The sequence below is a fragment of the Paroedura picta genome, chromosome 10 (assembly GCF_049243985.1).
Source record: "Paroedura picta isolate Pp20150507F chromosome 10, Ppicta_v3.0, whole genome shotgun sequence".
NCBI lineage: Eukaryota > Metazoa > Chordata > Lepidosauria > Squamata > Gekkonidae > Paroedura > Paroedura picta.
In genome coordinates, this window is record NC_135378.1 from 61396377 (window position 1) to 61420364 (window position 23988).

The 23988-nt window shown below is 45.5% G+C and overlaps 1 protein-coding gene across 5 annotated transcripts in view; it reads left to right on the plus strand.

The window, feature by feature from the left end:
- Positions 1–460: 460 nt before the first annotated feature.
- ANKRD50 (ankyrin repeat domain containing 50) overlaps positions 461–23988 on the plus strand; it is a 57092-nt gene continuing 33564 nt past the window's right edge. The window contains exons 1-2 of one of the 5 annotated variants that reach the window (XM_077300349.1): positions 461–764; positions 2421–3684. In XM_077300349.1, the coding sequence (XP_077156464.1) occupies positions 3206–3684 (479 nt within the window). In that variant the 5' untranslated portion in view covers positions 461–764; positions 2421–3205. Of the gene's footprint in view, positions 765–997; positions 1203–1417; positions 1625–1686; positions 1905–2420; positions 3685–23988 lie in introns of those variants that run through there. The other 4 variants (XM_077300352.1, XM_077300351.1, XM_077300353.1 and 1 more) reach the window with 4 other exon arrangements.

Below are 23988 nucleotides of genomic sequence, written 5' to 3' on the forward strand. Positions count from 1 at the left end.
GAGTATTTCTGTACGTGGGGGGAGATTTTAGGGCCTCGGGGTTATTAAAAAGCGTTCTGGTTCTCCCTCTACGGTTCGGGAAAGGCAGGAAGCCACGATCCCAGGCTCATTGGGGCGGGGGGGGGTGGACGGTGCACACCAGTGGGATTTACTCATGAGTAAACATGTCTAGGATCGGCCTCCTTATTTAGGACAAAGTCCCAAACCTCGGATGGTGGGAGAGGAAATACGGACGCCGCTTAGCAAAACGAGCAAGCCAGGAAGTGCTCGCGCACCAGAAGGACCAAGAGCATCCTCCAGGGCTGCCCGCTTTCCTCCTGGCAGCAAGCCCTCTCCGTCCAGGTGGCGCAAAGCGGGGTCGCTACGGCCAGGCCACGCCCACCTCGCCTCCAGATGCCCCAACATCATCCCACGGCGGATGGGAGGGGGCGGGGCTCGGCAGGGGGCGGGGCTCGAGGGCGAGCGTCAGGGAGGAGCCGGAGGGAGACTAATCAGACAGGTTAAGAGAGGAACCCGCGGCGAAGGGGGCTCTGGCGGCCGCTGGCAACGGGCCCGGCTCTGCAGCGCCGGGCTGAGGGAGACGCCGGAAGGCTGGCCCTGCGGGGAAGGGCCGGGAACAAGGCGAAGGCGAAGGCAAAGCGGCGGGCACGCCTGTCTCTCTCTCTCCGCCCGCCCGCTTTGGGGGAGCGGCTCCAGCGACTGCGGGAGGGGACAAGAGAGCCGCCGCCGCCGCCTCTTTCTCCAAAGAAGAGGAACCCGGGGAGGTAACTGAGGAGCAGCGGCCGGGAAGGGGAGGCTTTTTTGCAGGGTGAAGCCCGGCTGAGGCGACGCTTGCAGGCAGCCGCCTCCGCCCTTGGGGTTGCCCCAGTCGGAATCCGGGAGCGGGGGGGGGGGGGGCGGAGTGTCGGGGCAGATTTCTCTCGTCGCCTCGGGACGGCAGCCTTGGCGTGCGTGTGGTAGTCGCCCCCCCCCCCCCCCCGAACTGCACTTCAGCCGCCCAGCCCGTGCGCCTCGGACCGCCGCCGCCGCCGTCCTGCTTCCCCGTGCAGCGCGTCCCTCTCGCGTCGCTTCGCCCGGCCCCGGGCTTTGTGTCTGCGGGGTCTGGCCGGCGTCAGCCTGCGCTGCCGGGGGAGCAAGTGCCGCTGCCGAGTCTCGTGCGAGGCGCTGGCGTGGCTGCCGCGCCGCCCTTCCCCGTGGCAAAGGTGAAAGGGGGGACAGGCGGCGAAAGCGCGTTGGGACCCGAGGCGGGGATTCCAGGCTGCGCCGAGGTTTGAAACCCGAAGCCTGCGAGGGGAGGGGAGAGGGAGGCGGGCGGTTGGAGTTGGCCAAGTGACCGGCGGGGGGGGGGGGGCGAGAGGAGGCGGACCGGGACTCCCCCCCCCATCCCCTCCCAGGGTCTGAAAACCAAGTGCGCCGCGGGTGGAGAGAGCGGAGTGCAGCGGGGCCGCCGGGATCTTTGTGCTGCCGCCGGGCGCGGCGTGCGTGTCCCTTCGGGCTGATCTCTGCTGTGCTGGCGATGGAGGAGGCGGCGGCAGGCGGGCGGGGGGGTTGGGGCGAGGGCGTGTGTCTCTTCTTCGGCGTGGCGGAGCTGGGCGGCAGGCGGGCCGAGCTGGCCCTTGCCCCGGTGAGTCTGCGGCTTCTCGCTGCCTCGGCCGCCCAGGAAGACCATAGCGCGGGGGACGGGGGGCGGGCAGGAGAGGCTCCGGCCGCCGGGTCAGCTGCGACGTAGCGCGGAGCCTGGCCGAGGGGGACCGGGAGACAAAAGCCGCGGCCGACTGAAAGGAGGGCTCCGCCGCCTGGATCCAGCCGAGAGGAGTCGAGTCGAGCGGATGACAGAAACAGCGGCCGCTCAGCAACAATGCGCGGGGGAGGGGGGGAGGAATCGGGGAGAGACGCGGAGGACGGTAAGTTAAAAGGTTGCTCCTGACTCTCCTGAGGCTTGCCATCCCTGAACAAAGAACTGACTGCCCAGAGCTGGGGGGAAGTCCTGGCCTAGGCATGCAGTCCAGGGTCGGTGCAGGGAGGTTTTCTCCTGGGGAGAAGCCAGAGGGCATAGACTGGTGTATGGGGGGGGGGGGGGGAGGCTATGTTGTGTTTTGTGAAAGGTGAGGTTAGGTAGGCTGAGGCCTCAAGGTCACTTCGGATCCCCTCCTTGGATGTGAATCCACACTTGGCCATGCAAAGCTTGGAGGGAGGGGGCCCAGGAGGGCATGCTTCCATTTGAATCGGAACAGCAGAAGAGTAATGGGATGATTTCACTGGGTAGCACAGCTCAGGAGTATCTATCAGGGCTTGGTTTCATTGTTTGGAGTGCCTTCCAACAAGTGGTTTTAATTGCTGGATAATGGGATTTTCCTTGAGCGTGTCAGTAACAAGGTGTATTTTTTCCCCCTTTTCTTTTTGGTGATGCATCATTTCAGGTTTGGGAGCAAGAGTGAATGACATGCTGCCTTCTTCTGAGAGATTTACTGGGGGAGAAATCAGGGTCTCCAGGAAAGCATTTGATGACTATCTCCCGTGTAAAAAGCGTCCCAGTGTTCCATCTCATGACACCGCTAAACGCCGCTAAATCTGAAGGACTTCCCCGAACCACAGAAGGTTGCATGAATTGCAACAAACTCAGTTCTCAATTAGTGAAGCGGGTTCATATGTCTGTAACGTAAACTGCATTCGCATCAGGGAAAAGCAGCCCTTTGTATTACATGGTCACAAGTCTCATCTTGATGTGGGCAGCTTTTTTTGTGTAAACCATATAAATAGAGTTTGGAATGACTGGAATCCAGTGAAGCACAAAACCGTGTGGGAATATTGCAGACTAGCATCTCAGCTCCTCCCACCCCCCGCCCCGCAATGTGTTATCTCCAGTTCTGTGAGCTGCAGATGTAGCCATGGCATTGTGCAACCTTTTACTATACCATACAGAAAGTATTTCTGAGCCTTGGTATCAAACGTAGCTTTACCACTGAACTGGATGGACTTTGAAATGTTATGTACTAGCAACCCTTTGGAAGGAAAGGCGACCGTTGTCATTGAGAGATGCTGCTGACTTCTTACGTGTGGGGATGAAGAATTCACGGACAGCGTTGTCCTGTGGCAGAGTTCCATGCAGCCATGTGTACTGGCTTGGATTTAAGAATCTCTCTTGAAATGAAACTTTAAGATTCCTTGTGGTTTCTGACTCGTCCCAAAGAAGAAAGTCCGTACGATGGCTCAGACCAGTTTGCTGCAGGGGAAACAGTTTTATTGTCGAGAGTGGGTTTTTCACAAGCTCCAGCACTGCCTCCAGGAGAAGACAAACTGCAGCAATAGTGCTGCCAGCAAACCATCGGTGGTGCTCAGTTCTGGTACCAACGCTTGTGTGGTCCCTGGAAAGGGTGCTGCCTGGGGCGTGTTGTTGGTAGGAGGGCCCGGAAGTGGAAAGACAGCCCTCTGGACTGAGTTACTGTGGCCAAGCTCACCTGCCAGTCTGCAAAGAGGTTTACATCACCATGCCCTGGCCTTCCACTTCTGCCGGGCTCAGGATTCGGACACGCTCTGCGTTGGAGTGTTTATCCGTGGGCTAGTGGCTCAGATTGAGAGCAGCGGGCTGGTTCCCGGTTATGAGGACAAACTGAGAGACCCTGCTGTGCAAAGCTTCTTGCAGCCTGGAGAATGCGAGAGGAACCCTGCTGAAGCATTTAAAAGGTAACCCCCACCCCCTACATTTTTTTATTGGTACCATTAGTCCATGTTGGTCATATCTGTGGTCCTCAAGAACAGTTAGAACCTACTTTTAGTTGCTGTTAAGTTTGGGGAAGGAAAGCATAAATTTGCTCTGGGGAAAAATGGGACTGAATTGAAGGTTGGCTGCAGAACTTCTGTAGCTGGTGTACAAGCTATTGTATGAGGAGGGAAGAATAAAACACAAGTTAAAGAGAGAATTGGCTCTAGGGCCTTGGAGGAGGAAATACTGCTGGGGTGAGTTTCCTTGCTGAAGTTTTGAACTGCTGACACAGCAGAGCAATTGCGTCTGTTTGTTAGTAGCTTGAGGTCCGGTTTGGTACTGCAGTTCTTGGTGGCATTACTTTGCATTATAATTGGAGTTTTACTCCTTGTACCATAAACTAGGTTTTGCACAAGATTGTTTTGATTTTATGCTGACTGGAGTGATGTTGCTTGAGTTTTAAACTGTTCTTTGGCAGGCTGACTTCCAGGTTTTATTCACTTAGGTGTGGGTACAAAAGCAGAATTTAAATAAAGGCACTAGGTTAATACGTTGTAGATGAAAGCTCAGTAATAGCCCTGATCACGAGTTACAGTGAATGCACATAACAATTATCTATGTACAATGTGCTCTTTTTCTTTAGACACACATTGAGTAATTCTGATGTTACATTTGGTGTATATGCAGCTGACCATGTGACTGTTAAACACCACCTTATCTAGGTGTTAATTCCTATGTGAACGTGCTTCATTTACTTTCTTATAAACAGACCTATTTTATTCATTACTTCAATCATACCCCTTTTTTCTCCCCATTTATGACCCAAAGGGGGTTTCACCGTTCGCCTCTTTTCTGTTTTATCTTCACAGTTACCCTGGGAGGTAGGTTAGGCTGAGTGTGTGTCATTGCCCAAGAGTGCCCAGCAAGCTTCCTTCACAGAGAGGGGATTTGAACTTGGGTCTCCTAGGTCAGATACTCTAACCACAAGGCTAAACCGGCTGACTCTCTGTGTGCATACATTCAGTGTAACATGTGAACAAGGCTAGTGTTTCTTGGGATTCTGGAAATAGATTCAAAATGGCGGTGGAGAAGAGACCAAAGGTCGTGTCTTGGGAGTGAATGGATGGAGTAGGTGTTCCTGATGAGCTAGCCAAGCTCATCTGACTCAAAGTATGGAAGTTCTTGGTATGTTTTGTATGAAATAAACATGGCTGATTTATTAGCCCAAAGTTCCAGCACTCACAGAGTGTGCCAGCTGGTTGTCCAGTGACTTTGTAAATGCTTATTCAGAAGAAAGCTCTCTTGTTATGTGGGACTGTGTAAATATTTGTCCATTTTGTACTGTTAGAAGCCATATTGGTTCTCTTTGGAGCAAAAAAGGGAACAGATATTTTAAGTAAATAATTGCACAAAGACATTCAATTCTTGGCTGTAACACAGTGCTTACTTATTAATGGATTTTGATAGTTAGCAGGTGAATATGAGCTGTTTTTTACCATGGCAACTTGCCGTAACATGTATCCAGCCATTCTGTAAGATGACTATCTTGTCAGGAGAACATCTACAGATGATTGGAAATTCAGAGATTAAACTTTTCCTTGTCTTATGGCAGGGTGAAGCATGCAGCAGAACAGAGTGAAAAAGTCTTGAACTGGTAGAAGAGACATTGCAGACATGCAATATAGTTTGAAATATAGTTTTTAAAAAGATCCAGCAGGTGACAACAGAGAAAAAAGATTGGAGCTGACCTTGCTCTTTGCATTAGATGTTTTACTTTCAAAGGCTTGCTTGCATAGGACAATATTTATAAATGCAATCTTCTACCCATGGCCTGAAGTGCTATAGTCTGTATCATAACTCTGCCACCTCAGTTAGAGTTCTACTGTGGCAAAATCTACCACCTCAATCTGCTGGATGTATGAATCATGCCGGAGGGCTGGCTTTGAAGTGGCTATCTGTAATCAGCTACAGCCAGTGACCAAATTATATGCATGTAACCAGATGGAGTCTTTAGACATTTGCACATGAGGCTGGCTAGCATTTTTCCTGTTAAAACCAGGAATTGTGTGAAGTTTGAGCTATGCCATCATTTTATGGTATATCACTATCTCGAAGGAAAGGTTGCCAACCTGCTCAAAAGCCATATCTGTTCTGTGCTCTATATGATGGTTTGGAAACTCCCCAGCACATAAATGCATTGTAGATCCTGTTTGAAGATCAACCTACATCTTTTTCTCTTGGTGCTTTGGTCTCACCATTGACAGTCTTACATGTTGCTCTTTTGCTTTAGGTGGTTGGTTTTGTTAGACATATGGAAGTGCCATCAAGTGGGGGCTTGTGCTAAGGATGACACCTGATATTTCTTGCACCTGTGCCCACTGCAATCAGCAAAGCACTCTATATGGGATGCTGTGGACTCCTGAGAGCTCCTCTCCCTCCAGTCTGGTGAAGAATTCGGAAAAAAGCAACAGCTTGCACATGGCGTGTTGTGTTCTTTTTAGCTGGCATTCATGGAAGGTGTTGCTTGGCTTTTACTGTTGAATTTTGCTATGGACCAGTGGAGCTCCCTGCTACTTTGGCCACGTTTCTTACAGGATTAAACAGCAAAGTAGCTTCTGTATGGCAGCAAGCCTTACATTTCTAATTCTACTCTTGCCACCTTTAGATCCTTCTGTGCTCCTCTACTCTCTAGGACATTTGTATTTTCCCATTCCTATTGCCATGTTTCTTTACATGTTGCTTCACATCCGACAGAGAGCTTCACCAAGCTATTTCCTTTTATTTCAGGTTCCTCCTTGCGATCAACTTCTGTAAAGCTTTTTCTGAACCTTGACCTGAGTCCTCAATGACAGAAATCATGCTACTTCTATGTTTGTACAGCACCTAGCACAGTGATGCCAAATAAATAGCAATCCACTTCTCTGGCTTGTTCTGTGGAATTATTTATATTCAAGCTGTAGGTGAATCATGGGAGGGAAGGCCACACTGTATAGCGTATCTCAGAACCTAAGTAGGGTCTGTATTTGGATGGGAGATCACTGAGGAAGACTCTGCGGAGGAAGGCACTGATCAATCATCTCTGCTTCTCACTTGTCTTGAAAGCTCCTTGCTGATGTCATGAGAAATTGGTTGACACTTGATGGCACTTACATCTGTCATATGTAAGTGAGCCATAACTAAATGCTGCCATTGCACATTTATTACCATGAATGAAAGAGAAACGTCAGCCCCTTTTTGTAACACTGTTCTGTCTAGCAGTGAATATGTGACCAGTAAAAAGAATATGGTAAATTCTGTACCTGCTGTGTATTTTTAAAGCATCAATTTCACTAGAACAGCAACAAGGTATTTTTCATTGGTAGTCATGATGCTTCTGCTAATTATAAAGATGAATCAACTAACTGGAAACACAAAAATAAACTTTAAAGTTTAATGGTTGCACTGAGTAGTTTCAACACCAGCATTAGCTTACATTACCAACTAAAAAGAATTGGTGTTTGTTTGTTTTTTAAAGCACATGTGGTAAGTTGGCACCATTCCATTCCTTCAAGCATCATTAGCAATGTGCAGTCTGTCACAGCTTTATAGAGTGTCACCTGACATGGAAGGGATTCTCCAAGCAGTAAGTAAGGGAGAAGTCAAGGTGAATGCTGCCTTTTTTCTTTGGAGATGCTGGGGCAGCACCACCTTGCTAGTGATCTGTAGAGAGAGATTTAACTGCCTGATTGACATCTGTCTGCTATAGGCCTAGGTCATGTGCAGTCACCAGCGCAGTGTAGCAATTAAAGAGTGGCAGCCTTTAATCTGGGGAATCAGGTTTGATTCCTCACTCCTCATGCAGCCAGCTAGGTGACCTTGGGCTACAGTTCTCAAAGCTGTTCTTGCAGAACAGTTCTCTTAGAGCTCTCTCAGTCCCACCTACCTCACAGGATGTCTGTTGTGGTGAGAGGAAGGGAGAGGTGTTTGTGAGCCACTTTCCAACTCCTTCAGTGAGTGAAAAGCAGTGTATAAAAACAGCTTTTCTTAATTCTGGTCTTTCTACAAATGGTACTATAACAAAAGAGTGCAGGCATGTAAGTTGCCACCTATTGTGAGCTCCTTGTCTTATTTAAAGAATTAGATATATGGCCCACCTGACAACAGTCAAAGATGCTATGAAGTTTATAATGTATCTTTGACTATAGTCTGGTGGGCCACATATCTAATTCTTTAAATAAGACAAGGGGCAAGATTTCTCAGCTTTTTTCTCTAGAATGCTGAAGAAGGTGGCTGCAGTAAATCATGGCATAGTAGGCAATAGGGTCTGATTCAGTGACTATTTTATTTATTTTTGCATTTATATGCAGCCTTCCCTTGCAGCTCAGAGCAGTTTATATTGGCAGGTTGTGATGGGGCCTGTTTGACTGTGCCTTTATGTCTATGTAACAAAATAGATGGAAGGAGACCTCTCTCAGTTCTAATATTTCTAACATCTAAAAGGAAACAAGCGAATAGGTTTCTTTTGCAGAAAGTAAGCTGAGTGTTCTGTAGTGGAGCACTGATTTGATGGTTCGACCAGGTAGCGCTGTCTTTGTAATACCTGTAAACAAAGCTGCAGCTTGAAGCTATGACTGCTCTTGGAATTCATGTAAAGTTTTGTCAAGATTGGGCCAAATAAGCACACATTTTCTCTGGTCTTCACTGTACGTCGTCTGAAGATCCAACTCTGCTAGTTTATGTGCTGCACAGACTTGCTAGAGCATGTTTAACTAAATATTAATTGTTCTGAAATTCTCTAAAGTGAACCTTTAATGCATCTTGGACTTAAATGATTGACTCTTGAGATAACCAGTTTCAGTGAGGCCAACAGCTTTCCTCATTAGGGAGAATATGGAGTAGTTGTTTCTGAACATTCTTCATTTGAAAGGCATCAGTTTCTATGGATCTTCTAAGAAATATACTCAAGGACTGTGGAGACACCCCTTACCTCATTCCCTGGCATCATCATGGGATGAGTCTCCATACAGCTAAATATGTAGTGCTATGGTAAAGGTAAAGGTATCCCCTGTGCAAGCACTGAGTCATGTCTGACCCTTGGGGTGACGCCCTCTAGCGTTTTCATGGCAGACTCAATACGGGGTGGTTTGCCAGTGCCTTCCCCAGTCATTACCGTTTACCCCCCAGCAAGCTGGGTACTCATTTTACCAACCTCGGAAGGATGGAAGGCTGAGTCAACCTTGAGCCGGCTGCTGGGATTGAACTCCCAACCTCATGGGCAAAGCTTTCAGACGGCTGCCTTACCACTCTGCGCCACAAGAGGCTCTGGTGCTATGGTGGAGACTCTCAATTTTAATTGGGCCCATTCATATGGTAAAACAATTACATATCTGTAGTCTATACATAGAGCCACCATCACCGTATCTTGTTTGTCTCAGAACCAAGTCTTGTGCTAGTTAAAATGGGGATATTCCAGTATATTTTGGCCACTTGTATAAAAATACCAAGATATATTTTAAAAAGCCCTACATGGAACCTATACATCATGTTTTTAGTAATAACAATAGTTTTAAAGATTGTTATTTGAAATGAGCACTTATGCTGTCCCCAAGTGCCAGAATAACTAAGGCTACATGCAGATGACTGTGTGTCTACAGGCTAAAGTGAAATCTAACAGTAAATATTTTTCTATATGTGCCAAGAATTATCTTCTTTCCATAATATATTTGTATCCACCCTTTGCTTTTGCATACACAATAAACGTACTTCCAGCACACATTGTGGCCAACAGTAAAACATGAGTTCTGAGTATTAATTTCCTTTTGTGTCTTCAGTGATTAAAGTTTTCTGTAGACTGAGAAGAGTCAAGCACAGGAGACAATGTAGTGTCTTTTACTCAAGTCCTGTTGCCTAAAACATTTTTGTTGGGATGATCCTGCTTGTGGAAATGTAGGGATGGAGGAAGACTTCCCCCTCAACCCCTGCCACTTCCCTCTACAAGGCAGTTTATGAGAAGAGAGTGGCTGATCTGAGAAACAACCAGTAAGCCTTGCAGCAGTCAACCAAGCCACCAGTTGCTGAGGGTGACCAAAAACCTTTGGGCTCATGACCTAATAAGAGTCTTTCATGATCTCTGTATAGTGATCAGACAGGCACTCAGTGTAGGCAAAGGCTTGAAAAGACTAGGGTGACTATACCAGTCACCCTGGTCTTTTCAAACCCTTGCCCACACTGTCTCAGAGCCTTGTGAGAAGAATCCTACACACAAACAGATTAATCTCTGTCCTACTTATTTGTGTTATTCATCGTCCACCTTTTTTCTCTGTTTCTGCACTGGATGCTTTGTGCCGGGCAGCAGGCTGGTGTTTGAGTCAGGGCAGGTCCCCTGCTTCTTCCTTCTCCCACATGGGAGAGCATTTGGCCCAGTGCACCTCGCCCCCCCCCCCCGGATTTGTGCTCCTGCACAGGAGCTGGAGCAGCAAAATTCCCAGTGCAGAAATGATCACCAAGGATCAAGATGAGTAAAGATTGTATAATAACTAAAAACACAGGAGAACGGACAGTATAATACAAACTGCAATGAAACTGCATTACTAACAATGTATTCCAGGCAGCAGTTAACTCATAGACATCATAACACAGCCCTGTTCCCTTTACATAATTTACTTTTTCCATGGTATATGTTCCCATGCCCTGATCTGAATAGACCTGACTAGCCCAGCGTCATCAGATGCTGAAAGATAAACAAGGCCAGGCCTGATCAGTATTTGTATGGAAGGTCACCAAGAACCCCTGGGTCACAATGGAGAGGCAAGCAATGGCAAACCCTGCTGAATGTCTCTTGCCATGAAAACGCTGGGGCTGCCGTAAGTCAGCTGTGACTTGAGAGCCAAAAAAGAATAGTTCTGGAGAAGTGGTAGTTGAAGCCCTCCAGACCTCTTTAGGCAGGCCATCTTCAATAGAAGAAGAAGAAGATGATCTTATAGCCACCTTTTAAAAATTTGACTCTAGGTGGGTAATATCCATAAATGGTCAGATATAGGCAGTGGTTGGCCTCACCCACTGGCAAGTGGCACTTTGCTTAGATGAGTGAAGCTGCTGTACCCTGTAATGCTCTTATGGTGGTTTACTGTGGGCCGTTTCATAAAAGCACGTTTTTAACCAGCCTTACTTCCAAGGAGTCCAGGAGTACATTGTCCTTATAGTAATACTATGAAGTAGTATTCATATTTTTCTGAGACAGTGACTGGTTTGAAGTCACCCAGCAATGTTTCATGGCAAAGTGGAGAATCAGACCTTGGTTTCCCAGATCCTAGTCCAACACTAGCCCCTGGATTTCTGCTAAATATTAGGACATGTTTGGTTTCTATCATTTACACGCATGGCAAGAAGCTAATAAGTATGAACTGCTTTCATGCATATGGTTGGAGTAATGTTATGGACCGGAGACTGTCCTGCCCTGAGGAAAAACAGCCACCCAGCTGAGCCCATAGGACTGCTGATCCAGCATCCAGTCACTTTTCAGAGGGGGCAATGGAATGTGGAAGCACCATAGGATGGAGTTCAGATCTGCCTCAGGGAGAGGACAGTGATCGCTTTGGGTCTGTCGCAGTAAAGGATATAAGAGCAAACAGAAGGGTGGCCAAGAGAACAGGTTGTTAAGCCTCTCTCTGGTGATGAGTAGACCTTGTACTATGCAGTCTGATTCTGTTCAAAGGGCAGACTGGTATGCTGTGGGTGGAATTCCTTGTGGGCGAATAGATCTGAACAAGTGGTTAGTCAGTGAAAGCCCGACTGTACCGTTAAGCATTGAAGTGTATTAAAACTATACCCTGAAGCCATAACTAACTTAAACATATGCACCACATCCAGATTTCTTCTTTCACTGCCTGGGCACATGAGCTACTGATCTGTTCTTTGAAACCAGTATGTAGATAAATCCTCTTTGTTACTTCATATAACTCTTTGTATTCTTGTTTGCCACAAAACTTGCCTTTCAGTAGTGAACCCAAAGTGTTTGCACTTGCCGCCCTAAGAACATCTTGTAACGAAGAAGCTTTACTGTTCAAAACAAACTTGATGCCCCAAAATCATAAGAAGCAGAGTGGCATCCCCTCAGTTGATAGAAAAGTCCTGTCACAGTGTCCTCTCATATGTGTGCAATGCAATTGTAGATGTACATCATGAAATGTTCTTTGTATGCACATTTGTTGTAATGCATGATGCCCTAGGGAGTAGAAAGGAAGGAGCATTAATATTAAACATCTTCCAGTTTTGGCCATCATTTCAAAGATAAATGGGTTTCAAACAGTCTAAGACAGAGAAGGTTAATGCTTGGACACGGAGAAAGAATCCTTTTTAATACATTTAGGAAACACCCTTTTAGACTTCATTGGCCATGTGGTTTTATTTAAATTTAGGTCATGTATAATTATTATGGTGGTAGATTTTGTTCTATTTTGACTTGAGGAAAGGGATTGTTTTTTCCTAACAAAGGTATCTGTGGAAGTTCAGACAAACAGTCGCCTGATTGCCTGAGGCAGACGTTTCATTTCCATGAAATATCTCATGCTGTCCGTCCTTGTTCTGCATGTTTTTCTTTGACTGTCTCTTTTTGGTCCCTCCAGCTTCAAAGGCTGTGAAAATTAAAGTTTAATAGGTTTCCTCTCAAACACAGCTGGACAAGTGGATGGTTCCTAACTTTAAAAGACAGCTGTTGACACAGACTTCCAGAAATGCCAGCAAGTTTAAGCAGGCTTGAATCAGAGAAAATTAGGCATGCCATAGCAACCTTTGCCCACAAGTCCCACACAGTACAGTCATGCTTACAGTCAAGCAAGGGTGAGCACATGAACTTCGCTGACCAGCAACAGCACTATAGAGTCTTAGTAGAGACCATTCACATCACCCATTACGTGATGCAAGGAACTTATCCTGGGTCCTTCTTTATGCAAACCATATGCTGTTCCACTGAGCCACAGCCCCTTTCTTAAAACATCTTTGTTGATGTCTATGGGAGCAAACAACCTTAATCCTAAACCAGACACACACATACACACAAAGTGTTGTCCCTAGTCTGGTAGGATTGTAGTTCAATTTTTTAAACTATAAGTATATAATTACATCTGATTCTAAGCATGTTTACTCAAAAGCAAGTTATTCCTCAGGTAGCTTTCTCTGGATAGCATCTCAGGGATGCGAGAACTTCTTTGTGTTTGCAAGACCCATCTGTAAGAAAAAAACTTTGGGATTATGTATCTGCATAGACTAGAGAGTTAAATGAAATGTACCTTGCTTTTGTAGCCACAGCTTATTGAGTAACTTCTTTTAGTTCTGTAGAGGCTCTGAGTTCTAAAAACTGATTGAGAAAACAATGAATTTCTATGACTATAATCCATTGAGCACTGCTAACATAGGGCCCTGACCTAGATAGCTGAGTCTTGCCCGGTTTTGTCAGACCTTGCAAGTCAGCTGTGACTTGATAGCAACCCCCCTGCCCCCCCAAAAGAAAACACCTTGCATAGGAAGCTCCATTATCTAAGTCTGTAATTTCTTGCAGGCATTCCTGGGAATAAGGTCCATTGAACTCTGTTGGACATCTGAGTTGGTATGGATAGTGTTTGTCTGCACAAGCCATGGAGGGTGGGGGATATCCTGTGCAATGGGAGTAATCTATAGTTGTTCCTTTATGACAGTGGTTCTCAACCTGGGGGTCGGGACCCCTTTGGGGGTCAAACGACCCTTTCAAAGGGGTCGTGGCAGGGTAAGCAGCTTGGCTGGGTGGGTGCCATCCACACAGCAGCCTTGCAGGGTAGATTGTGGTAGAATGTTTATCTCTCTGGAGCAGCAGAAAAGAGCGAGATCGGCATGCTGGGACAAGAGGCAGAACTGAATTGAGAAACCCCAGAAAAAAGCCAATTGATATACAATCATGAACAATGAATCTTCATGCCATTGGTCAGTTTCTATTAAATTTCTATGAAAGAACACTTGCATAATTTTATGGTTGGGGGTCACCACAACATGAGGAACTGTATTAAAGGGTTACAGCATTAGGAAAGTTGAGAACCACTGCTTTATGATATGAAAGCAGCAGAGATTGCCAGAAATGTTACATCTAAAATGTACACAAGTCACTCCGGTGTTATAACAGTATATACAAAATTATTAAAAATGTAATTTTTCTGTTTCTGATGCATCCCCAAGATTTGTTCTGTGCATTGTTGAGTTCATTCATGTTGTTAAGTTTCTAATCAGTATAATACTTAACACCAAATTTAAGACTAGGCTGGTATATAATTATCCCCAGAGGAATAAATTAGTTGTAATACACAATTGCATTTAGCTCAGTGGTAGAAGACAGGAGGGATATGCCCATATGTTTGTTTTACATTTAACAATAGAATAAAGTGAACCATTGAGAACTAAAAGTACAGATAGGAGACTCACTGAAGCATTAAAGAGGTCACATAAAATAGTAATATAAGCTCTATCCAATATGTTTATTTTCACAAAATACCTGTTAGAATAAGGTTGGTGAAGTGTAACTCATTAGAGCACCTTAAGTACCGTGCAATCTTTGATATGTACTGTGGTAGCCAATCTCCAGGTAGTGCCTGGAGATGTCACAGAAATACAACTGTTCTCCATATTACACACATCATTTCTCCAAATATCTTTGGTGAGTGAATTCTGTGGCATCCTGCCCTGAGGGCTGTCCCCAAACCTTGTGTTCCCTCGGTTCTACTCCCCAGTCTACAAGAACTTTCTGACCTGGACTTGGCAAAGGGAGCTGGAATAAATATGTTTGTTTTACAGCAGTGGCTCTCAAACCTTTTGAAATGGGTTCTACCTATAAACTTAGTTTTCAGTAGGTCTTGAAAACTGACTCCGTGCTGTGTTCTCCCTGTCTTGGTTGCGAACAATACACTTTAATAACACAAAGGGGTTGCATCAATTAGCTTTTCCTGTTATGTCATGAATAAAAATGAAACATGAAATTAAAGTGAGCAGATCAAAATGTACCTCCATGAAATCTAGGGGAGAGGCCTGGGCCCTCTTAATAAGCACATACTTGACATACAGAAGATCCTTTATTTTTAATCCCTTGTATTTCTTCATAAAAGTTCATATATTCCAAGTGGGCATTTTGCTGGAGTAGCTGTCCAGCCAGGCCTGAATGTTTAGGACTAAGAAGCATGGAAGAAAGGAAGAAACCTTGTTTCTTTCCCACTTGCTGAAACCACAGCCCTTCTGTACAACATCAACACACTTAGGCTCAGGGCTATCCCCCTCCCCCTCTTATGTACAGATTCCCTCAACCAAAAACACAAATAATCTTGCAGTAGTTGGGGGATGTGGTCCAGAATGAAATCTCTGTGATGGACATTCCTCCCTCCTTTAAGGTCTAGGCTATACTGAGGGTATAGGTAATGTACTGCAGGCATTACCCAAATGGCACTGAGCCCACAGAATTAAGCCAGCATGCATACACAACAGTAAGTCTTCTTTTGTGGGAGGCTTTTCTTCTCTATTAAAAAAAACCCTTTATGCTTTGGGTTTCCTCCTTACATAGACATGGGAATCACTTTACATTTTGCTTTCCTATAGCACCCAGAAGGTACCCCCTACTGGAAAATTCTTTATTGTTGCTATTATTCAAGAGAGAGGCTGAAATTGGCTGCTCTGGGGCCAGCGGGGTTCCTTTGAGCCTACAGAGTTGGGGTGGGAATGAATTTGGTTTGGGTTTTCTGTGTGTGTGTGTGTGCTCGCGCAAACATCTGGGGAATGTTCCAAGTATTCAACAACTCCTTATTTATCTGCGAGTGGCCCTGTGTCACTGCACTGCTTGTTAATACTGGATTACTAAGACTTTAGTTAGAGGGAATGAGGATTTAAAATGAATTTTGAACATTATCAACTTGACTCCATATTTCATTGCTGTTCCTACCAAATTGCTGGGAAACATGTACCTTGTTTTTGTTTTATGTTTAAGAATATAGTATCACTTTTGCAAGAATGATATACGTAACTGGATTTCCCTTCTCCAGTATGATGTAGTAGATCTGAAGCAATTGGTAAATTCCTTTGGGATGACTTGTGCAATTTCAAAATTGTGCCTAAACTTTGTAGGGGCAGTCCTCTGGAAAATATCCTAGCAGCTCCCCCTGAAGCATTAGGAGTGAGCATTCCTATTATTTATTTATTTATTTTTAATGTATTTCAGTTTCCTACCAATGAGTCTGCGAACTATTACCAAGGTTCACATGAAGGCTGGTTTTATTTTTTATTTTATTTGCAGATTTATATACCACAACTACCAGTAAACATGGGTATTTTTTCACAGTGCTTCAGCTGTGCATATCTACTATAGAATCCACTTTGAAAAGTTTTAATAAACTTTTTTGTGCTTTAAATCCTTTAATGTTGCTAAAGAACATGAACAAGGAGACCTCTTAGAGAAGAGTGTAGATTCTTTTCATAAACTGTTTCCCCATGTGACTATTGCCTAAGGTCCTCACTCTCGTCTGTCTGTCTGTCTGTCTGTCTGTCTTCGTATAGCATGTGGGTAATATAGCCAGGAAAGGCTAAGATTGTCTGGCTGCTAGAGATGTTCAGAGGTGATTTGACATGGCCTGCCCCTACATCACAACCCTAATATTCCTTGGAAGTAGCCTTTCTGCATGACTCTGCTTAGTTTCTGAGCCGACTCTGCTTAGTTTCCGAGATCAGATTGGACTTGCCTGTTACTGCTGACCAGTAAGAATAGAGCTCTTGTTTCTTGACCACTAGGAATCCAGATCATTCCTTTGCTCCTGTTTAGGAAACCACTATCCTCAGCAGAACTGAAACACTGAGTAAACATACATACAATGAAGAAACAGTATCTGCTGTGGTTTTTGTATACTGGTGAAATTTAAATCCAAGACAGTCCATCTGGGGTATATTGCAACCTCATTGAACTCCCACAAGATACATGGGTATTTTTTTCATAGTGCTTCAACTGTGCATATTTACCATGGACAGTCCCTGCTAAATCACTGACCTTTTTTGGGCAGAGTGGGTCTTTGTTTCTCCATTTTATGGATGCCTTGTTCCATTTTTGCTAGTGGAACTTACTAGCGTTGTTATTTTTCAGGACTCATCTCCCTTGCCAGGTGGGGAATGAATGCATCAAATCTCTTGTTGCTCATTATTGTGTATAACCGCTAAGGCATGGTGTGATTTACAGCCCACCATTTGATATTTTGTGGCTGATAATTCAGCAGCTCCACTGGCTGGCTAGAAATGGGGAGAACTGGGTTCAAATTCCTGCTCAGATGTAAGGCTCATTACTAGTACAGTTCTAAACAGTGTTACACTATTCTAATCCTAGTCATGTTAATGGAAGAAGTGTTTAGGATTACACTGCCAGTGACCTTGGCTCTCAGCCTGATGTATTGTGTAGATGTTGTAAGGATAAGACGGACCATGTGCTCTTCATTAAGCTTCTAATATCAAGGGCAGGATGAAAGTGTGATAGATAGAAATTACGTTTTTCCCTATATGTCTTCCTTGTAGAGTAAGCAGTTGCAGATCAGATGGACACTGCACAGCGTATCTAAAGCAGCCTTCATCATTAACACGAAATAGAAAGGGGCAGCTTACAAAGTGACCCTTTGCAAGCAGGGCTGTTACTAGCATGCACCTCTTTCTGTTTGGGAATTCCTGGGAGGTATGCCAAAAGCAGAGGAGGGGAATTGGGGATATCCTCAATGGAACACTACAGATCATGGAATTATCCCTCTGAGTGATTTCTCTAGGATTGCTGAATGTGTCCTCCCATTGTTTCAGGGAAATCAAAACAGCTTCCTTCACCAGTTTTCCTACACTTTATTCAGAGTTTCATCTTCTATTCGTATTTAACAGCTTATTTCATTGGGGCAGGTTGGGGAAAGTGATGGTCAGTTCACTGAATTCACTGCACTTTGAAAGAACAACTTTGAACCCCACCCCCCAATTTGATTCATAGTCCCCATTTCACATGACTTGTCCTGTTCACAAGCGCCGCAGTACTCAGCAGAGCCTTTTGGTGATCAAAAGGGGCCACTTTCTCCCTGTGGCACCACCAAAAGAGCTGGTAGGACCAAATCACTCTTATCCTCAACTAGCCTGGGAAGTAACCTGTTATTGTGCCCTAGTGATGAACTGAGTGTGATACTGATGATTTACCAAAAGCAATTGAGAGAACTGTATTCAATTTGGGATTTTTGCCCTTGCTATCTAATCCAGCACATTAACCAGTAGACCAATATAGCCTGAGCTGAACCACATCTCCTGCATCATCACCGCTTGTTTTAATCCCAGTACTCTTTGGGTGGTACATCTTTGATTATTATAGTGGTGCTAGTGAGGAAATATATAACTCTTTCTCCTCCAGCTGTTTTCTTGCATTAGTCCTGCGATAGAAAAAAATGCAGGTATGAATATCATTTGTTCTTTTACTGCAAAAGAAGAAGAAGAGTTGGTTCTTATATGCCACTTTTCTCTACCCAAAGGAGACTCAAAGCAGTTTACAGTCGCCTTCCCTTTCCTCTCCCCACAACAGACACCCTGTGAGGTGGGTGAGGCTGAGAGAGCCCTGATATCACTGCTCAGTCAGAACAGCTTTATCAGTGCTGTGGAGAGCCCAAGGTCACCCAGCTGGCTGCATGTGGGGGAGTGCAGAATCGATCCCAGCTCGCCAGATTACAATTCTGCTCTCCTAACCACTACACCAAACAAATACAATATTAGATTTTAGGAAGTGTAGATTAGAGAAGGTATGTATGTGTCAAGGGTAGCATCTGTTGCTACCTGATGGTAGTTGCTGGATATTTCATTTTAGTGGGGAACTATTTCCCTCACAATCATGGTGTAATTTTTCAGGAACATTATCTGATATGAGAGTAATACGAACATCCCAATGTTGGGCCAAGGGCTGCTCATACTAGTTGCCCCACCCCCTATGCCTTTATCACTCCCTGGCTGCCTAGGTGAAGAAAAGCCTTTTCCCCTAGGGATGGAAATGGCTTGTGCTTACCTGGCTGTGGTTGCTAAGCAACATACTGTTGTAATGGGAGGCTGTTTTTGTGAGGACCATAACACAAACGTTAATCTGCAGTTATCTATTTGTTTTATTTATAGTCTACCTTTTACCTGAGACTCAAGGCGGGTTGCCTGGTATGAAGCAATGTTATCAAACAGCTGCATAGGAGATCCAATAAGCAATGCAACAGGATTAGGATTACAAAATTTAGAAACAATACAGAAAGTAGCCAACATGATATAGGTAAAGGTAAAGGTATCCCCTGTGCAAGCACCGAGTCATGTCTGACCCTTGGGGTGACGCCCTCCAGCGTTTTCATGGCAGACTCAATACGGGGTGGTTTGCCAGTGCCTTCCCCAGTCATGACCGTTTACCCCCCAGCAAGCTGGGTACTCATTTTACCGACCTCGGAAGGATGGAAGGCTGAGTCAACCTTGAGCCGGCTGCTGGGATTGAACTCCCAGCCTTATGGGCAAAGCTTTCAGACGGCTGCCTTACCACTCTGCGCCACAAGAGGCTCTTAGCCAACATGATATAAAAAGTTCAAAACAGTGCAGTAAGAGCAAGGTGATACATATAACAAATAGATAGTATTATAGTATACACAAACCATAAATGAATTTATTCTGCACAGTGCCTATAATAAGAGGGCAGACTTTTGTGACATGGAAGATAGCTCTATTAAACAAGTACTCAAGTAAAATTTCTCTGGTAATTGCAGTGGAGTAGTTCATAATGGTTGACACCTCCTGGCAAAATGTCATGAATTGTGAACTAGATTCTGTTAATTTTTCAAAGACCTGCTACTGCTTATTAGATTGCTAGGGAGAGGACGCATAAGAAAGAAGCAGTGTGTTTTGGTATTACATTCGAGCAACTGAAAACATGTATTGGAGAAACAAGCTGTAGTTTAGATAGCCCTAGGATTCACTTGTAAAAAGTTTGGAATACATAGACATAGATAATAGTAAAACAAGGTTGCATTTACCTGTAACTGTTGTTCATCACCTGGTCTTCTGTGCAGACACATTCCCTCCTTCCTGCCCCGCTGTGAACTCTCTGGAACCTTAATTTCTGGGGGTCTTTGGTGGCAGCATGGAGAGGATTGAAGGAGTAGTGCAACTCCTCCTGGCCATGTGATTATTTGGGTGGGAAGACACCAGAGGGAGGAGGGGTGCTTCCAGTCTATTTGAAAGCTTGGAAATCTTTTCTGTGGCAGGCCTGTGATATGTGCAGTCCCCATGTGCAGAGAAGCCACAAAGATGAATTGCTTGCCACTGTTTTTTTAGATAGGTTCATTTATATGCTTAAGTATTAACTGCTTGTCTCCAGAAGCATTTCTCTTGAAAACATGATGGAATGTTGGAGGGAAAGCCTGAAGAGGGATTGGAAGCACACATTTGGCTTACTAATCCTCCAGATCCTCCAATTGTGTCTGCTGCTGCTACTCTTATGTCCATGAAAAAAAAATTACATTTACTAACAAGCTCTACCTTACAAAGGCCCCACCCAGTTTCTGAACAGCTAGGCAGGTGCCAGGGGATATACTGCCAGGTGCCTGGGGGCCTGCAGGAACCACGTTGAGGAAGTCTGGTATAGTCAGTGCCTGTTTGGGAGGCCTATCGGGAATCTCAATATAAGTTGACTTGGGTTCCATATTGAATGGTGAAAGTCTAGCAGAAATAAACAGGCACAGAATATAAAGAAAATATACAACATTCACAAAGTGGAAAAGAGTCCATAGAACATACATTTCAAGTTCATTCAAATTTTCTCCCTTAAAATTGTCATTGTGATGCTGAAATGTAATGTAATGCATGAAAATCTTGATAATAGCTGATTTCAGGACCATGTCTTTGTCTAAAAATATTTTTAAATGTCTTTTTGGGACTTTGTGCATGAGTAAGTTTTAAAATTAGCCAACTTTTTTTCAGGAACTGTCCAAACAGCCCACAGGTTATTGGACGAGCTAAAGGCTTTAAAATGCCTCTTTTCCCATAATGCTCTTGGTTTTACTGAACATATCTACTAGGAGAGAAGAAATTGCTTTAACTCTAGATCAAGATAACGGAGAATAAGTTCTGTGTAATTTTACGTATGGATATGTTCCAAAAAGTAGCCATATTAGTCTATTATAGCAAAGTTTTAGTTCAGCTGCGTTATACCTCATGAGTGCAAATGAATAACTTAAGATAACGTTTGATTTTAAAAAACAGAGGGCAGATTACCATAAATGGAAAGAAGTTCTATTAGCTGTGATTTTGCAGTTTGGGGAGCATGTCAAAGTACAGTTCAATTCTGTGTTAACATGGACTGTTTTATTATAGATTGCAGATTGTTGAACGCACAGTGGACTTGAGCTTAACATATTACTGATTTGTAAAATTGTAAAACAAATGCCTGAAGCAGATTTAGCAAAGGCAGTTTTATGTAGCGCTAGAAGCATAGATGCCGAGTTTTCATAATTATTGCTGTTTTTCTCTACACATATGAAACATGCTGGATTGATGTTGCTTACTATGGACATTAAAATGACAAATACCTAAGCACTTTGGTATTTATTTATGAACTAGTAAATAAGCCCGCTGCAGTCTGAATGCAGCGGGCGCTAGCGGGTGTCGGGAGCATCAGGGGCCAGCTCTGCAGGCACACTGGGGCAGGGTCCGGACCTGAGGGCAGCCATGGGGCGTTGTGTGAACCGGATGCGGCTCGTCCTGGCCCCCCCCACCCGCAGGGCGGCCTACCTCAGAGTGAACACCGGTGGTGTTTCTGGATGTGAAGGTGCGGCCGGTGGGGCAGGAGGTGAGCGGCGTGGCCGCGGCACGGGGCACAGGGCCGAAGACGGGTGTTGAGCGGGCCAATGGGCGATGTCGCGCGGCAGCGGAGGGACACAGTGAGGGAGAGAGCAGTGAGTGGCATCTCCATCGTTGAGTGGCATCGCAGGCCGCTGGCTGCTATGTGGGCCAGGGGTCGAGTTCTAGAGGAGCCGGCTGGAGGCAGCAGCAGGGCCAGGGTGGGCAGCGGCCGGCTGTCCGGTTGGGGCGGCGAGGCGGTGACCTGTCCTCTTGGTGGGGAGACAGGTAATGGCGGCAGGCGGGCGGCTGGGGGCGAGCTAGAAGGGGGGTGGGGCGGGAGGTGCTTCGCGCCACCCGATTAGTCAGTCCAGCGGCAAGGGACAAATTGTGAGCCACGCTGCACGCGGCTCTCAATTGGTCCCTTGCCGCCGGACTGACAATCGGAGGGCCCAATCGGCAGGCGCCGATTGGGCCCTCCGATTATCAGTCCAGGGGAAGGGGCCTATCGGCACCCTTCCTCATCACAGGCAGGGCCCGCCTTGGGGGCCCTTAGTGAAATATTTAATCCGCTCCGCGAGGAGCGGTTAAAGATGATACATGTTGGAGTGTGTGAAAGACTTCCATTGTTCCATTTCACAAGTTTTGGATGCCATTCAAGAAGATGGCAATGATTAGCCTTTGATATTGCTGCTATCAAAAAGTCAATGTTGTTTGCATAGAGACTTGTATATAAAGGGAAGATTGTGTGTATATATTGTAAAATATACAGTATACTAGCAAGAAAGCCCATTGCAACCAGGAATGCAATGGGCGCTAGGACCCAGGGGACACCAGGAGGTGCTTTTTTTTTTCTGCTGCGTGGAGCTGTGAAAGGCTCCTACAGGGTTTTTTTTTTTTCTGCTGCTTGGAGCTGGGAAAGGCTCCTACAGGGTTTTGTTTTCTGCTGCTTGGATCTGCGAAAGGCTCCTACAGGGTTTTTTTTTCTGCTGCTTGGAGCTGTGAAAGGCTTCTACAGGGTTTTTTTTTTCTGCTAGCTCTCGTGGGCGTGCCGGCTTGGAGCTCCTACAGGGGTTTTTTTTCCTGCTGCTTGGAGCTGGGAAAGGCTCCTTCAGGGTTTTGTTTTCTGCTGCTTGGATCTGCGAAAGGCTCCTACAGGGTTTTTTTTTTTCTGCTGCCTCTCGTGGGCGTGCCGGCTTGGAGCTCCTACAGGGTTTTTTTTTTCTGCTGCTTGGAGCTGTGAAAGGCTCCTACAGGGTTAATTTTTTTCTGCTGCCTCTCGTCGGCGCGCCGGCTTGGAGCTCCTACAGGGGTTTTTTTTTCTGCTGCCTCTCGTCGCGCTAGCGGCGAAAGGCTCCTCCGGGGGTGTTTCTTTTTTTTCTGCAGCTTCTCGGCGGCTGGAGTCTTGTGTTGTGTTTGCGGCGGGGGCTTCCTTGGGGCCGGCCTGACGCGGTGAGAGACGCTTCGCGCCTCTCACCGCGTCAGGCCGGGAGCAACTGCGAGCCGCGCTGAGCGCGGCTCGCAGTTGCTGGGGCTGGGAATCGGAGGGACCAATCGGCAGGCGCTTCGCGCCTGCCGTTTGGTCCCTCCGGTTGTCTGTCATGAGGAAGGGTCCAATCCGGACCCTTCCTCATCACGGACACATCCCGCCCCAGAACTCCTTACTGTTTTATTTAGTCCGTGGCGCCCGCGGCGCCACGGGCGGTGTACAGATAATTGGTTACATAGAAAAGTAGTGCCTTTAGAATCTTCTATTTACATCTTTTGCACCTCTCAGCTTATCAGTTTTCAGATACTACAATGCAACTCAAAAACCTAAAATAAGTGATAGGATGTTGATGATATCTGCAGATGAGCCTGTAAAGACTCACTGTTAATGTAAAGAGGCTAGAAAAGTAGCTGGATGGATGGAATGACTTCATGACTTCATGAAGTAGTGTAATGTTAATGGAATGTAATTCATTAGTGCCAAAGTAGAAAGAAGGTTATTATTTCGGGGACTATAACATATTTGTTCATCTCGGCATGAGAATAGAAAAGAAATGTAGGGATTCTATTTCGATGTAGTGGAGATCATGTCACCAGTTTGGGACTGCCATGGAAGCAATACCAGTTTTTCGAAAATTATGGGGCATTCCTGTGTGTGTGTTGACTGCCGTCAAGTCACTTGTAACTCATGGCAATCCTATGAATTAATGTTGTTCAAAATGTCCCGTCATTAACATGTGGTTGACATTTGGTCAGTCTCAGTTCTCTCAGCTCCACCTACCTCACAAGTTACCTGTTGTGGGGAGAGAAAGGGAAGGCAATTGTAAGCTGCTTTGAGACTTCTTTGAATAGTGAAACGTGGGGTATAAAAACCAAACTCTTGCTTGGGTTCTGCAATTGAGACTTCAACTAGGAACTGTTCAGTTATAAGAGCTTATAAGTCAATTAGGCATGTTTCAAGT